At 35.4% G+C, this 14,279-nt stretch overlaps 1 protein-coding gene across 9 annotated transcripts in view; it reads right to left on the reverse strand.

Moving 5' to 3' along the window:
* The window catches only part of drp2 (dystrophin related protein 2), a 337,990-nt gene that overhangs the window by 28,597 nt on the left and 295,114 nt on the right, over positions 1-14,279 (reverse strand). For all 9 annotated transcript variants that reach the window (XR_015506813.1, XR_015506815.1, XR_015506814.1 and 6 more), the window contains 4 exon segments: positions 10,412-10,578; positions 6,262-6,373; positions 5,761-5,897; positions 2,430-2,495 (listed from right to left, as the gene is read on the reverse strand). Coding sequence is in view for 4 of the 9 variants with exons in the window: in XM_087280550.1 (XP_087136676.1) it covers positions 2,430-2,495; positions 5,761-5,897; positions 6,262-6,373; positions 10,412-10,578 (482 nt within the window). In the remaining 5 variants the exon portion in view is untranslated.

Genomic DNA, 14,279 nt, shown 5'->3' on the forward strand with positions numbered 1-14,279 from the left:
AATAAGTGCATCATAACATTTTAAAGATGTGTGAATGCACTACTTATACTATTTATATTACAAAAAGGTAGAATATAGTGCATTAGTAAGTGATTTGCAACAAACCGCATGTTTCTGTTTGATATTTGGTGCCATTTTGCCAGTAAGTAACAATTTTGTTGTCTTTGACTCATTGGATGGAAGCGGTGCTTAATGGATATTCTATTGATCCCCTAGTTTTTCGTGATTCCGTGATCACTGAATCCAACGTAAAATTGCATAAAGTCGAAAATATTTGCAACCCTGCAAAATTCTCAATTTAAACGCAAAATTATCGCAAAAATTTAAATAATCTCATAAAACATCCATTTACAAACCATATAGTCAAATTATATTTATTTCAGTTTGCAATGAATTGCTTTACATGACTTATAGACGTTGCATACACAGCGCACATGACGTATTTGTGTGTCTCTCGAAAAATGACATTTCATCTGCGCCCTTACAATCATTACATTAAAAGGAATGTGGGTTTTTAGCTAGTGCAGTAAGCAGACGCACATGAAGCAAGAGTGACTTACATCTGAAGTCAAAGCAAAGATGGGATTAGATATCCTGTGGCACGAATCGGTGTTCTAACAAACGGAGCAATGGAAGAGACAGAAGGAAAGATGAAGGACATTATTTGTGTTTGACATATATGGCTGGTATTATGATGTGCGTCAAATCGAAAAATTATTCCGTTTAACTCTTTCCCTGTAGTTAACGAGAGAAAACGCTTCATTGCCACTGACGAGTTTTACAGCAATCTGCATTTTAGATGCATTTTGGCAGGGAAAGTCCTAACACATGTGCTGAGTGAGGTAAATGATGTCAGATGCTCTGGCGAGTGAAATCAGAGAGAAAGTAAGATCATGGATAAAAATAAGAGTTATACAACTTTCCTTTGGCTAAATCCCTACCATTTTAGATCTGTGTTAGATCTTGACTCGACAAGACACCAAAATAAAGAAGCTTTATTTTTATGATTTGTGTCATTGTGTCAGATTGCACATCCAACATAGTAGGCTACCTAATATGGTAAATAATAATATATAAATAGGATATAGTTTAAGTCAGAATTATTAGCCCCCCTTTGATTTTTTTTTCTTTTTTAAATATTTCCCAAATGATGTTTAACAGAGCAAAGAAATTTTCACAGTATGTCTGATAATATTTTTTTCTTCTGGAGAAAGCCTTATTTGTTTTATTTCAGCTAGAATAAAACCAGTTTTTAATTTTTTTAGAACTATTATAAGGTCAAAATTATTAGCCCCTTTAGCTATATTTTTTTCAATAGTCTACAGAACAAACCATCATTATACAATAACTTGCCTAATTACCTTAACCTGCCTAGTTAACCTAATTAGCCTAGTTAAGCCTTTAAATGTCACTTTAAGCTGTATAGAAGTGTCTTGAAAAAAATCTAGTAAAATAGTTTTTACTGTCATTATGACAAAGATAAAATAAATCAGTTATTATGAATGAATTATTAAAACTAGTATGTTTAGAAATATGTTGAAAAAATCTTCTCACCATGGGAATTACCATCACAAAATCAATTATTCTTATTGCAAAAAATGCCCCCCAAAAATCTTGAAAAACTAGGGGGTCTGATTCTGGTTTTGCACAAAAAAATCTAATTTACATCATTGGTTGGGAACATGACTCAAATAACCACTCCCTACAAGTCAACCAACACATCTGAATGCAAAAAAAAATCTAACCTTGAAGCAGATGAACTACAGTAGCAAAACACCTGGTCTTAGCGGTTTCCTTGGTCTGTCCTTTAGCTAATTTTATGACATTTCTGCTGGAAAAATGCTGCCTGCTCATCTAAACACCAAACAGGGACACCAAAAAAATCATTGCCGCTTGTTTTTTTTTCCAGCAGTGATTTAAAAGAAATTGTATTTTTGTGTGATATTAAATGTAAGTTGCCTGAAGTACCAAATTCTAACCCTCACGGGTATAACTGTGTGCAAGTATGACCAAGCTTTAAACATGTTCATGTACAAATTCACATCAATGTGTGTGTGCTTCCAGAGCGTGTAATGTGCACTTCATCCAGGCCAGAATGTGACTGATGTGTGCTGGCAGCTCCCTCGAGCCCCACAGACCCTGTGTGTGGAGCGTTCATTCTTCCAGTGGAGAGCAGCTGACCCATGTCCAGCCTGCTGAATGCCATCTCTCACCCTCATTCTCTTTCGATGCCCTCTCTCACTTTCTCACATCCTTCTCACTTCCTCTAAGGCTACTATTAAGGCCCTGCTGTTGGGAACACTGTGTGTCCATGCAAAGAGGATCAATATGCCAATCGGACTCTAAGGGAGTGAACAGAAGTGGCTGCTGGGAGAATATCAGAGCTGAAGTGAAGCGTGATCGCTGTCCGTGCGAGACTGAACCCATACCTGCTGGCAAAATGCTCGATCCGGCTGTGCGTGTCTGCATGAGGCAGCCTGGGAGATGAGCAGGGCCTGTCAAAACACCAACACACACATCTGTTAGCAAAGTAGCTTGTTATGTATGAATGCTTGGGTGCAACATGTCTTGGCTGGTCTATGAACTCGGTCAGGCTGTTTGGGATAAAGGTTTTAGAAAAGTTTTGGGTGATTTTTTTGGGTAGTCATTACGGATGATCTTAATCATACAGATGAGTGGGCTCTGCGTATGCACCAGACACTTTCTTAACACTCCATGTTTCTGGAAATGTTTCTGTGCAATTCTTAGTGTGCAAGCGTGACAATGAGTGAGCTTGACAAACCACTTGTAGGAGAAACGCTTTTTCTCTACACATGCTCGGAAAAAAAAAAAAAAAACTAAGATTTATGATAGCAATTAGGGATGCACGATGTATCGGCAGCCAAATCGATATCAACCGATAAATGCTGTTTTTAATGGTATCATTATCGGTCCGATATCAAAATTAGGCCGATATCTTTAAACCAATAGATTTCGTAATTGTACAAAACAGCCTGGCTTGCGCATGCACGGGTAGAACTTGTCCAGACTTGTCCAGTACACTATAATGAAGCTTTCCTCACATTGTTTATTCCTTCAAAGTATGTCTGTGTGGTATTGCTGTGCATTAATAACTCAGTAATTAACCATACTCCTTAATATTGTTTATATGTTTGATAGATCGTCATTGTGTATTTTGGTTAAAAAAATCGCCTCAGGAAACAATATTAAATGTGTAAACATAATGGCAGTGATGCATTTAATTTGTTTAAATGTCCTAATCAATGTGTTGTTTGTCATATATTGTTGATGCAAGAATGTATTTAGCTTGATCGGCTAGCATTGTATGATAGACAAGCAGCACCCACATGTACATGTGTTCAAAAGAACTTATGACACATTTCTGAAGTAAAACACAATATCTGTATTTAGCTTTTCGCTCTAAACTGTCAAAACACCTCTCAAAACACTTTTAAGAACATTAGATATTTGTACATACTGTATGAACATTACTGTAACAGGTTTTATTCAAGCTTATTCAGCTGGTTTTATTTTCATTTTATTTAAAATATATTTATTTGTTTGTTTGTTCATTAAGTCCCATTTTGTTATTTAAGTTATTATTTTATGCAACAGTCAAGTTGAATGTTAATTTGCTATGTGAAGAAAAGGAAAAAAATATATTTTTTTTATGAGGTTTTTAAAATAAAATCAGTTGTTTGCTGTGTAAAAATACAACATTTTTAAATATTTATACTTATATTTATTGACCAATACAGTCATCATTACATCATGAGTAATCGGTTATCGATATCAGCCAGATAAATCCATATTGGTGCATCCCTAATAGCAATTATATACTGCTGCTTTTATGATCACTTGAAGTGCTTCTTTTATTCTCATTTGCATAAAATTTTCTGCTAAATAAATAATATCAAAAACTCATCTAATTATTATCTAACCCATCCAAAACTCAACTAATTATTACCTAACCCATCCAAAACTCATCTAATTATTATCTAACCCATCCAAAACTCAACTAATTATTATCTAACCCATCCAAAATTCAACTAATTATTACCTAACCCATTCAAAACTCATCTAATTATTATCTAACCCATCCAAAACTCAACTAATTATTACCTAACCCATCCAAAACTCAACTAATTATTATCTAACCCATCCAAAACTCATCTAACTGTTTTGTTTGTTTTGTATTTAGTTTTTTAGAAAAATAATGTTTAGATATTATTTACTAGAAAAAAAATGTAACATAGGTTGACCAAAAATGGTTTGTGGCTCTTGTAGCTGCAACATATATTAAAAAAAAAAAAATATATATATATATATATATATATATATATATATATAATAACTGGAATTACAAATATGTACATTTATGTTCTATATACAGCTATATACAGTATACATAAGAATGTCATTTGGGAATGTCAGGAAACCAGCTTTATTAAGCAAAGACCAATAAACAATCTAGGTTTAATTTCTTAACTAAAGACATCTGGTTTTAAGGAGGTTGTGTATTCTAGTAGCTGTTATCTTGTCTAAAGAAATGGATCTAAAAAAAAAAAAAAACTGTTCATTTACTCATTTACTCACCCCGTTCTTGTTCCAAACCTGTTTCAGCTTTTTTCTTCTTTTTCTTCATAAAATAAATGAATAAATAAATATTTTTGAATAATGGTAAAACAGGTAACCGTTGACATACTACTTTTTTTGCCACTATGCATGTAAATGGTGACCGGTTAAAAGAAACACACAAAAGTTTGGAACCACTTGAGGGTGAGTAAATGAAATGTGCACCTTTGGGTGAACTATTCCTTTAAGCTTACTTTACACAACAGACAAGCCGCTATTTAGCTGGTTTACCAGGCAGTCTCCAGGCCTGACCCACTGAAATTTGCAACCCAGGCTCATTCCGATTACGTACCCATATATACATTTCAGGAGAGTGCAAAATATGTCCCAGGAGCTACGCTTTTTTGCAGTTTTTGTTCTGTTGAAGGCTTTTTCAGATCTGAAATTTCCGTCACGAGTGCCATGTTTACCTGCTGTTCTCGTGTAAATCCACCAGTGGCTGCTTTCAACTGATTAACTGACTGACCGATTAACCGACCGATAACCCCACCCTCCCCCTTTCCCTATACCCAAACAATAGTGTTTTCAAAAGCATCGATTAACTCACCCACCCCCTTCCCTAAACCCAACCGCAGTGTTTTAAAAAGCAATTCAGAAAAAGAAAAGCTATCGCCTGATGTTTCACTACATTTTCAGATTTTACCACATTCTCACCCTGTTGATTACTTGTTTATTTTTTGGCTTCTGTTTTTGTCTTATCTGCTTGCTGGAACCGGACTCAAACCCCGTCGAATGTGTCGAGCTACTGGACAAACTATTAACAGCAGAAAAACTGCCCACATGCATGTTAGAGGTTAGCTGCAAAATCATTTTAAAAACGAAATGTAGCCATTCGTACTTCTGGCTACCTAATTCGCGATCTCCAAAAACAAATATAGGGCTACGTTTCAGAATGAGCCTACATTGGAAATTTGACATAAACCTTTCTAAAAGCAGCCATCAAGACCAGCCTAAGACCATCAGACCAGCACATGCTTGTTAAAGATGCTTAGATTCACCACGGAAGTAAAGTTATTCTGGAGTGCACTGTGTTCAGTCCCACGGCACTTCACTTATGAACCTTATGAAGAGCACAACGGCTCTACGGTGTGATTCTCATCAGCGGAGACAGAAAGTCAAACTCACGTCTCAGAGCTCTCCACCTCCAGTACTGATTGAACAGGCAGGTATCCCCTCTGAGGGTGTTTACTAAAATACTGCTTCGAGCGGAACTTGTTCTTCAACGTCTTCGCGAAGTCCCGCATCTTCTCACCTGAGGTCGTCTGGAATGATTCAGAAAGAGAGAGGAAAAGAGAAAGAGAAAAATTAGTATGAGCGATTGAGACATAACTCATCCTCCACATAACATTCCTTCATCAGTACAGAACATTTGTCTTTCTCCAATCTCTATCTATCATCTCTTGAGGAGCTACACAAAGCCGCTGCGTAATAAAGACATCCACCTATAAAATTCTAGAGTGGAGCATGGGAAAACCATTAAGCAAATGGCCCTGTGTTGTATTTCACAGCATGAGATCAATTCAGTTTAATTCATATTTATTTTGCGTAGTGCCTAAGTGATTGAATTAGAAGCCTTAAAGCAAGCACGGAAGCTGCCAGTTGGCAAGGAAGAAGCCGCATTTGTACCGGGGTGTAGTACTCCATGATGGGATAGTGTAGTTTCTTGCCCTTGGTTGTTCGGCCCGTCAGAAAACACGTCTGGCAGATGTCCACATTGAATTGTTTTAGACTTCGGTATCTGAAACACATTGTGATGAAACAGAGATGCATTTTACATACAGATATAGATGTGTTCATTTTGACTGTAACAGTTTACTACCAGCATGGTGGATAGTGATGGGTTTGCCAGCAAATCAAAGCTCTTTCTATTGAGTTATGTTGAGTAAAACAATTCCCCAATGTGTATAAAAAGAGTATTATTACCATACATTGCCAATCAAATATTAAAGGTGCTGTGTGTAAATTTTGACTTTTCTAAAGCATTAAAATACCATAATACGTTTGCAGATATTTAAGAAACATGCCAAGTGAACATTCTTGTTTATCTGAAAAACAATGTTGAAGTCAGATATTTTGCTTTGAAAAAGTGCATTCCATGCTGAAACGTCTGTCTTTGTTTATTAACCCGCCCTCTGCCAGTTTAGCCAATTATATTTCAGCACCCTGGGCTGCCTTTGTGGAAAATTGCGTATTTTGTTCATTGAGTCAGAAAGGCTAACAAAGTACGCATCCGTGACCAAAATGTGACCTCCGGTGGACATTAGCAGACTTTGAAACGAGATGCAGATTCAGAGTTCCACATGAGGTTATTTACAATTATCAAATAATATAAACATTACAAATGTAAACATTAGATGAGCAGGTTACATTGTTACTCTGTGTCCTAACAACACTCTACATGATGAGATTTGCAGAAATAAGTAATTTGTCTGTTTGAACTAGACGAAAAATGACAGAAATTGAAATACAGCCATTCAGAAGCACAGAATAGTGCACTCACTGCACTCCAACAAAATGGTAATGTTTATAATATAATTAATACATATTAAACCTCTTTGACATTATTAAATGCACACTGTCACAGTTCTGAAGTTCAATTTTCAAACAATTTATTTTATTTTGAAGATCTGAGGTGAACTCTCTGCTTTTCTGCTTTCATTCAAACTCACAATGTTAGCGTCTAACACTAAATAAAGCAAATGAGGTGTACTTAAGGGGATCATTGTCAGTTTACCCTGTTGTTCAGCTGTGAGAAATACAAGTCTTTTCTAATATATATATATATATATATATATATATATATATATATATATATATATATATATATATATATATATATATATATATATATATGAGATCACACACACACAAACATGTGTATATCTATCTATCTATCTATCTATCTATCTATCTATCTATATATATATATATATATTCATTCATTTATTTCATGTGCTGGTTAGAACAAAAACCCCTTTTAATATGGAAAAATTCCTTCTATTGCGTGCCGTTGCTTTTATATAGAACCTGGTTTACATCAGCCTTTAATCAGCAATTATGCTCAACAGTCCTGATGGTGTTGTCAATCTGGCAACCTGCGCTTGTGTGTGTTTTGAACCAGGTGTGCAATACTTAGTTCATCCACTCGGTGTCAAACTTACATACTGCACCCTTAAGGATAAGTATATTTTTTTGTAATAAATTTGTTACACGTTATGTAACATGGCACCTTAAAATAAAGTATAACCAATTTTTGCAGTAATTTTAAATAGTTGGCTTAAAAGAACACTTTTTCTTTTTGTAGGCTCTTTTTACAACTCCTTTAGAGTTGCATTTTACCATTTTTCAATCCATTCAGGCAATTTCTGGGTCTAGTCGAAGCACTTTAGGCTTAGGTTAGCTTAGCATAAATCAATGAATCAAATTAGACCATAAGCATCCCGCTCAAAAATGTCAAAAATAACTGTGATCATTTAAAGCTTAATATGTCTGTTGTTATATTTTGTTCTTTGTAATCACATAGTGGTGTATTGACCTTATTCTTCAATGCGGAAGTGCGCTCGTTTTGCGATTGTTTTAGAACTTCCGGTTCAGTTGCCAATGGTAGAAATGACTAGGAATAATAAACAGCAGAAAATGGTCAAACTACTTACTCTACAAACAAGTGTTTGTATGACTATACAGACAAAGTAGAATAATATAATAGGAAATATATGTTGTAACATTAAGCAGTAGAAGAAGCTGTTTTAACGTCTAAAAATGAATGGAAATGAATGAGACTGGAAGTTTCGAGCCAAAAAGATGGCTAACCCGCTCGAATGCAAAGAATAAGGTAAATAGAAAGTTCAAAGAAACAGTATTACTTTCTGTAACAATAAATAATCAATTTTGACTCATTTTAACACTTCTTGAATAAAATAAACAAAGCAATACACAAAGGAGACAAAATACTCATTTTAGAGGAAATTTTCAAGGGGCATTTAGTGGTTTTTGCATCTAAACTCTTTATACTATTCTTATTACTCAGTTAGTCTTTTCTTTCTTACTTTTATTTTGTTAAATATAACTCTTTCAACTATATAAAACATTTAGATGAAAGCCGTTTTATTCAGCATCTCTTTAAAAGGAAAGTAAGCATAAATAATAGATGAACAAAAACATTATTAAAAATGAAACAAACGAACATAACATAGAACAAAATCTTTTGCCAAATTATAAAGAAATAAATATAAAAGTGTTCACAGATTTCTCTTTTCGGTTAATGTCATTTACAAACACAAATTAAGCCATTAACTTATACTGTTGAAGTTAGAATTATCAGCCCTCTTGTATATTTTTTTCCCTCAATTTCTGTTTAACCGAGATATTTTTTTCAACACATTTCTAAACAGTTTTAATAACACATTTATAATAGCAGAATTATTGTATCTTTGTCATGATGATAGTAATAATATTTTACTAGATCTTTTTTAAGGCACTAGTATTTAGCTTAAAATGAAATTTAATGGCTTATGGTTATTTAGGTTAATTAGGCAAGTCTTTGTATAATAATGGTTTGGTCTGTGGACAATCAAAAAAATAATAATGCTTATTAACATTTAATAATGAGTTTATGCCTAACATTACGAATGAATTATTTGCTAATGCTTAATAAAGAGTTCATAGTGCACTCAGAAATAAAAGTACGCGAGTTGTCACTGGTACAGGTACACATTTGTATTTAAAGGGTCCATATTGGTACCTAAAAATATATATATATATATATATATATATATATATATATATATATATATATAATTAGTACCTAAAAAAATTAAGAGGAACACTTTTGTACTTTTTAGGTACAAATTTGTACCTTTTGAAAAGGTACTACTCCAGTGACAACTCGCGTACCCTTATTTCTGAGAGTGTGTGTAGTTATTATAGTGCTACCCAATATTCCTTTCATCACGATAGGGCAAAGACTAGGTTCCAAATAATATAAATATGTTATATTTTAAGTCCAAACTTATATTTTTTTTCTGTTTTTTCTGTAAAACATGGGTAAGATGTTCCAGGGGAATTAACTCATTTATCATTAATCCATTCATTCATTCATTCATTCATTCATTTTCTCTTTCAGCTTAGTTCCTTTATTAATCTTGGGTCGCCACAGCGGAATGAACCACCAACTTATCCAGCACATGTTTAAAGCAGCGGATGCCCATCCAGCCACAACCTATCACTGGGAAACATCCATACACACTCACTCACACTCATACACTGCGAACAATTTAGCCTACCCAATTCACCTGTACCGCATGTCTTGGTACTGTGGGGGAAACCGGAGCACCCGGAGGAAACCCACGCGAACGCAGGGAGAACATGCAAACTCCGCACAGAAACACCAACTGACCCAGCCGAGGCTCGAACCAGCGACCTTCTTGCTATGAGATGACAGCACTACCTACTGCGCCACTGCGTCGCATATCATTAATCCAATTAAGTAAAAAAAAAAATCTGGCAGCAAAGTTTAATTTATAATACAATTTATTTTTGGCTGATGAAAAAATGCATAAGGTATACCCAAAATCAATGAAACTGGATCAAAACCCAACTGCATGCTAAAGATGTATTTGGGACATATTTAAAAAGAAAGAAAAAAAAAAAAAATAATAATTTTAACTTCAGCTGTATATATAATACATAATATATTACTCCCCCTTTCGAAATGTACTTCTACAATCTTGAAACCTCTAATTAGCAATAAAGAACATATTTTAATCATGTTTCTCACCTGAAGCCCTTGATAGGGCACTGTTTACAGATGTAGCAGCGCGCCTGGTGTTTAGCGGTTTCAGCCACAGTAACACGATGCAGAACTGGAAGCCACACCACCGACTGAGGCTCCAGACTCATCCACTCCAAGAAGTGAGACAACTCGATCGCCGACTTTCCGGAAACCTGGAGAAAACACACAAGAGAAAGACAGCAACAGTTAGCACCATATTGCTCATTGTGCATGCCTAATTAAGCACCAAAACAACTAGCATATCCGTTCGTTGAATGAACTTTCTCGACCCATAGGGAATCGCGGAAACAATCACAAAAGAAGCTGGACCTTGTTACGACGACACGATGGAAAACGGATGACAGGCTATAACCCTAATAAAAGAGGATGAGATAAAAGTCTGGAACGTGCTAAATTCTCATTAAATACGCATCGGAGATACATTAAAGGGTTGATTTCCCTTGGGTGCATTCTGAGGCTCGGGCAAAGCTTTATAATTAACATGAGCATCTCTAGTTTGGCCCTCGGTAGTCGCTGGAGTGTGTCGTCTCCTGAGAGGGCATGGCTGTGTATGTGTGCCTCTGTGTGTGTGTTTTAAGCAGCGTTTGTAGTCTGGGACTCGTACCAAAGTCTGCAGTGTGCTGGAGTCGAGCTGAACACTCCAGAAGTTTCACTGAAACAACAAAAGGAGATCTTCTAAACAGTCCACGCCACTGGGAGAGCCGAGGGTTTCTCTTGAGATGCTTCATAACTTCAAACAAAGTGAATCAGTCTTTTCATCTAGACACACGCTGGCCAGCTGAGCCGCATCATTGTCAGTCTGTCAGGATTAATGAAGCAAAAATTGGGGGAATTGGAAAGCACTGATTGGCAGCACGGTGGCATTTCGGCCATTAATAAAAAAAAAAATAATAATAATAATAAAATTCTAATCATGTGTGTCTGAATGTGTGGATATGCTCTTGAATGGAATGGGATTTAATTAAGGGTTGACACACATGAGGATAAAAGCTTTAAGGCCATTTTGCAGGAAACCTGAGGCCTACACCGGTTTCGTAATTAGGCTGTCGGTGAAATGAAATGCTGAAAGGTTACGTTCCATTGAGACGCACACCTACATTTTCAGAATTACAGCCTCGTAAGAGTAATGAGAGATAAGATGATGCCAACTGGTATTACTTTTTAACCATTCCTCAGTGTGAATTATTAAGTCTAAAACATACTCGACATTAGGTATGCTAAAGCAAACCCATTCAAAAGTCATTTAACATGTATAGTTGTGTTTTGACACAATTCATATGACTTATTGTAATTCATTTTACTTACCATAAGAATGCATTAGAAGCAAATAAATTTTTTATTTTTTAGGTCACCGGCCACTTTATTAGGTACACCTTACTAGTACAGGGTTGGATCCCCTTTTTCCTTTAGAACTGCCTTAATCCTTCGTGGAACAGATTCAACAAGGTGCTGGAAATATTCCTCAGAGATTTTGGTCCATATTGACATGATAGCATCACGCAGTTGCAGCAGATTTGTCGGCTGCACATCTATGATGCAAATCTTTCATTCCACCACATCCCTAAAGGTGCTCTATTGGATTGAGATCTGGTGACTTTGTAGGCCATTTTAATACAGTGAACTCATTGTCATATTCAAGAAACCAGTCTGAGATGATTCGTACTTTATGACATGGTACATTCTCCTGCTGGATGTAGCCATGTTCTTGGCTTACAGGAGTGGCACTCAGTGTGGTCTTCTGCTGCTGTAGCCCATCCGCCTCAAGGTTGGACAAGTTGTGTGTTCAGAGATGCTCTTCTGCAGACCTCTGTAGTAACGAGTGGTTATTTGAGTTACTGTTGCCTTTCTATTAGCTAGAACCAATCTGGCCATTCTCCTCTGACCTCTGGCATCAGCAAGGCATTTGAAACCACAGAACTGCCGCTCACTGGGAATTTTCTTTTTTTCGTTTTCTGTAAACCCTAAAGGTGGTTGTGCGTGAAAATCCCAGTACATCAGCAGTTTCTAAAAAAACTCAGACCAGCTCATCTGGCACTAACAACCATGCCACGTTCAAAGTCACTCAAATCACGTTTCTTCCTCATTCTGATGCTCGGTTTGAACTGCAGCAGATCGTCTTGACTATGTGTACATGTTTAAATGCATTGAGTTGCTGCCACATGATTGGCTGACTATAAATTTGCATTAATGAGCAGTTGTACATACCTAATAAAGTTGCCATTGAGTGTACTTTACTGTATAAAAAAGTTGGGTAATGTTTGGGATCAATAATTTTATTAGTTTGTTCGTTCGTTCATTCGTTCATTTAATTATTTATTTATTTATTTATTTATTTATTTATTTATTTATTTATTTATTTATTATTTATTTATTCATTTGTTGGTTCATTCAAACAGAAACCGTTATTTAAATACTGTTACAAACACTTTTTTACTGTATTTTGTAAGAAAGAAATACTGGCTAGGTAAGTTTAAAAACATTAAACTGTCTACATTTATTTGAGCAGCATTGTAAGTGCAACAAAAAGGTTACAGCAAAAAAAGGAGTTTTCCTTTACAAAAAAAAAAAAAAGATTTTAAAACATATTTTTATCATTTATATGTATTGATTTTTTAGGGGATGACTGGGGTTATATACCCCATATTAAAGATCTATTAGTAGAAATACATTTTTATATAAATTTTAATATTTGTGTTAATTTTTATATAAGCTTTCATTGTAATAATTATATTACAATAATTTGATAAAGGAGGGACATACATTAACATATTTATACAATGTGTTTAGAGAGCTCTTAGGAATATTAATAGTATGCAAAATACTCACTGTCAATAGAAAACCATTCTAAAATATAAAATAATTTTGGTTTTAAATAATATTCTAGAATGTTTAGAATATCAGTAATAAAACGACATCATACTTTTCATATTCCAGTTATAAATGATTGATTTCAGATATTGATTTCACCAAAGCTTTACCTGTATATCTAAGCTTCTATCAAAACATCATGACCAATATAAAGAGAAACGTTTAAAAATAGCCACTGTTTTTTTGCTTTTCTGTTAACCTAGCCGTTAAAGACACTTAAGTTACACACTTCACTTTTAATGGCACAGAAGAGACCTCTATTGTCCCCTTGAGGACACAAGTTTGATGCAGGCACAGTAAAGGCGAAATCCACGTTTAATAAGAACAACACGACAACCAAGCATTTGCGTTGGGAGCGTTTTCGGTCAGTGACTCACTAAAACCCAATGGAATAAAGTAACAGAACAGCTCTTTAATCTCTTCGCGTTCCAGCCCAAAAACCCAGGAGAAGCAGAGCCCAGTTAGAGAGAGAGCGAGGCCAAGAGAGAGAAACGTGACAGGCAATAAAAGTGAGAAAGGAAAGTGAGAAAGTATGCCTCTGGTACAAATGTTTAAGAAGATTTGCTCATCACAGAGAGTGTAGAGGGAGGCCTTTCATCATATCAACAGAAAGTATATCAGAGGAAAAGAGAAAATGAAAGAGGGAATTGGGTTAGCGGAGATGAACGATCGACCAGCCAGAAATAGTAATCGGCTGGTTATTGCACCAAATGCGAGATTGGCAACTGGCGAAAGTTTTTTAGTTTTTTTATTTTAGCCATTTTCTATCCCAGACTTGCATACAAACTACACTGCAATGATTTTATAGTACAAAGTCTGTAAATGGAGTGTTAACAGAGGCCAGACATGCTATAGACAGAGCACAGGCATTTCAGCACAGGCCACAAGTTATGCTGCTTTAACTGCATGCATTATTGACTTTTTCATTTCATACTTCCACAATTTCATGGTGTTAAACATTAAATTGAATGAATATGCAGATAAA

Source organism: Danio rerio, chromosome 14 (genome assembly GCF_052040795.2).
Source record: "Danio rerio strain M-AB ecotype USA chromosome 14, GRCz13ab, whole genome shotgun sequence".
NCBI classification, from domain to species: Eukaryota; Metazoa; Chordata; class Actinopteri; order Cypriniformes; family Danionidae; genus Danio; species Danio rerio.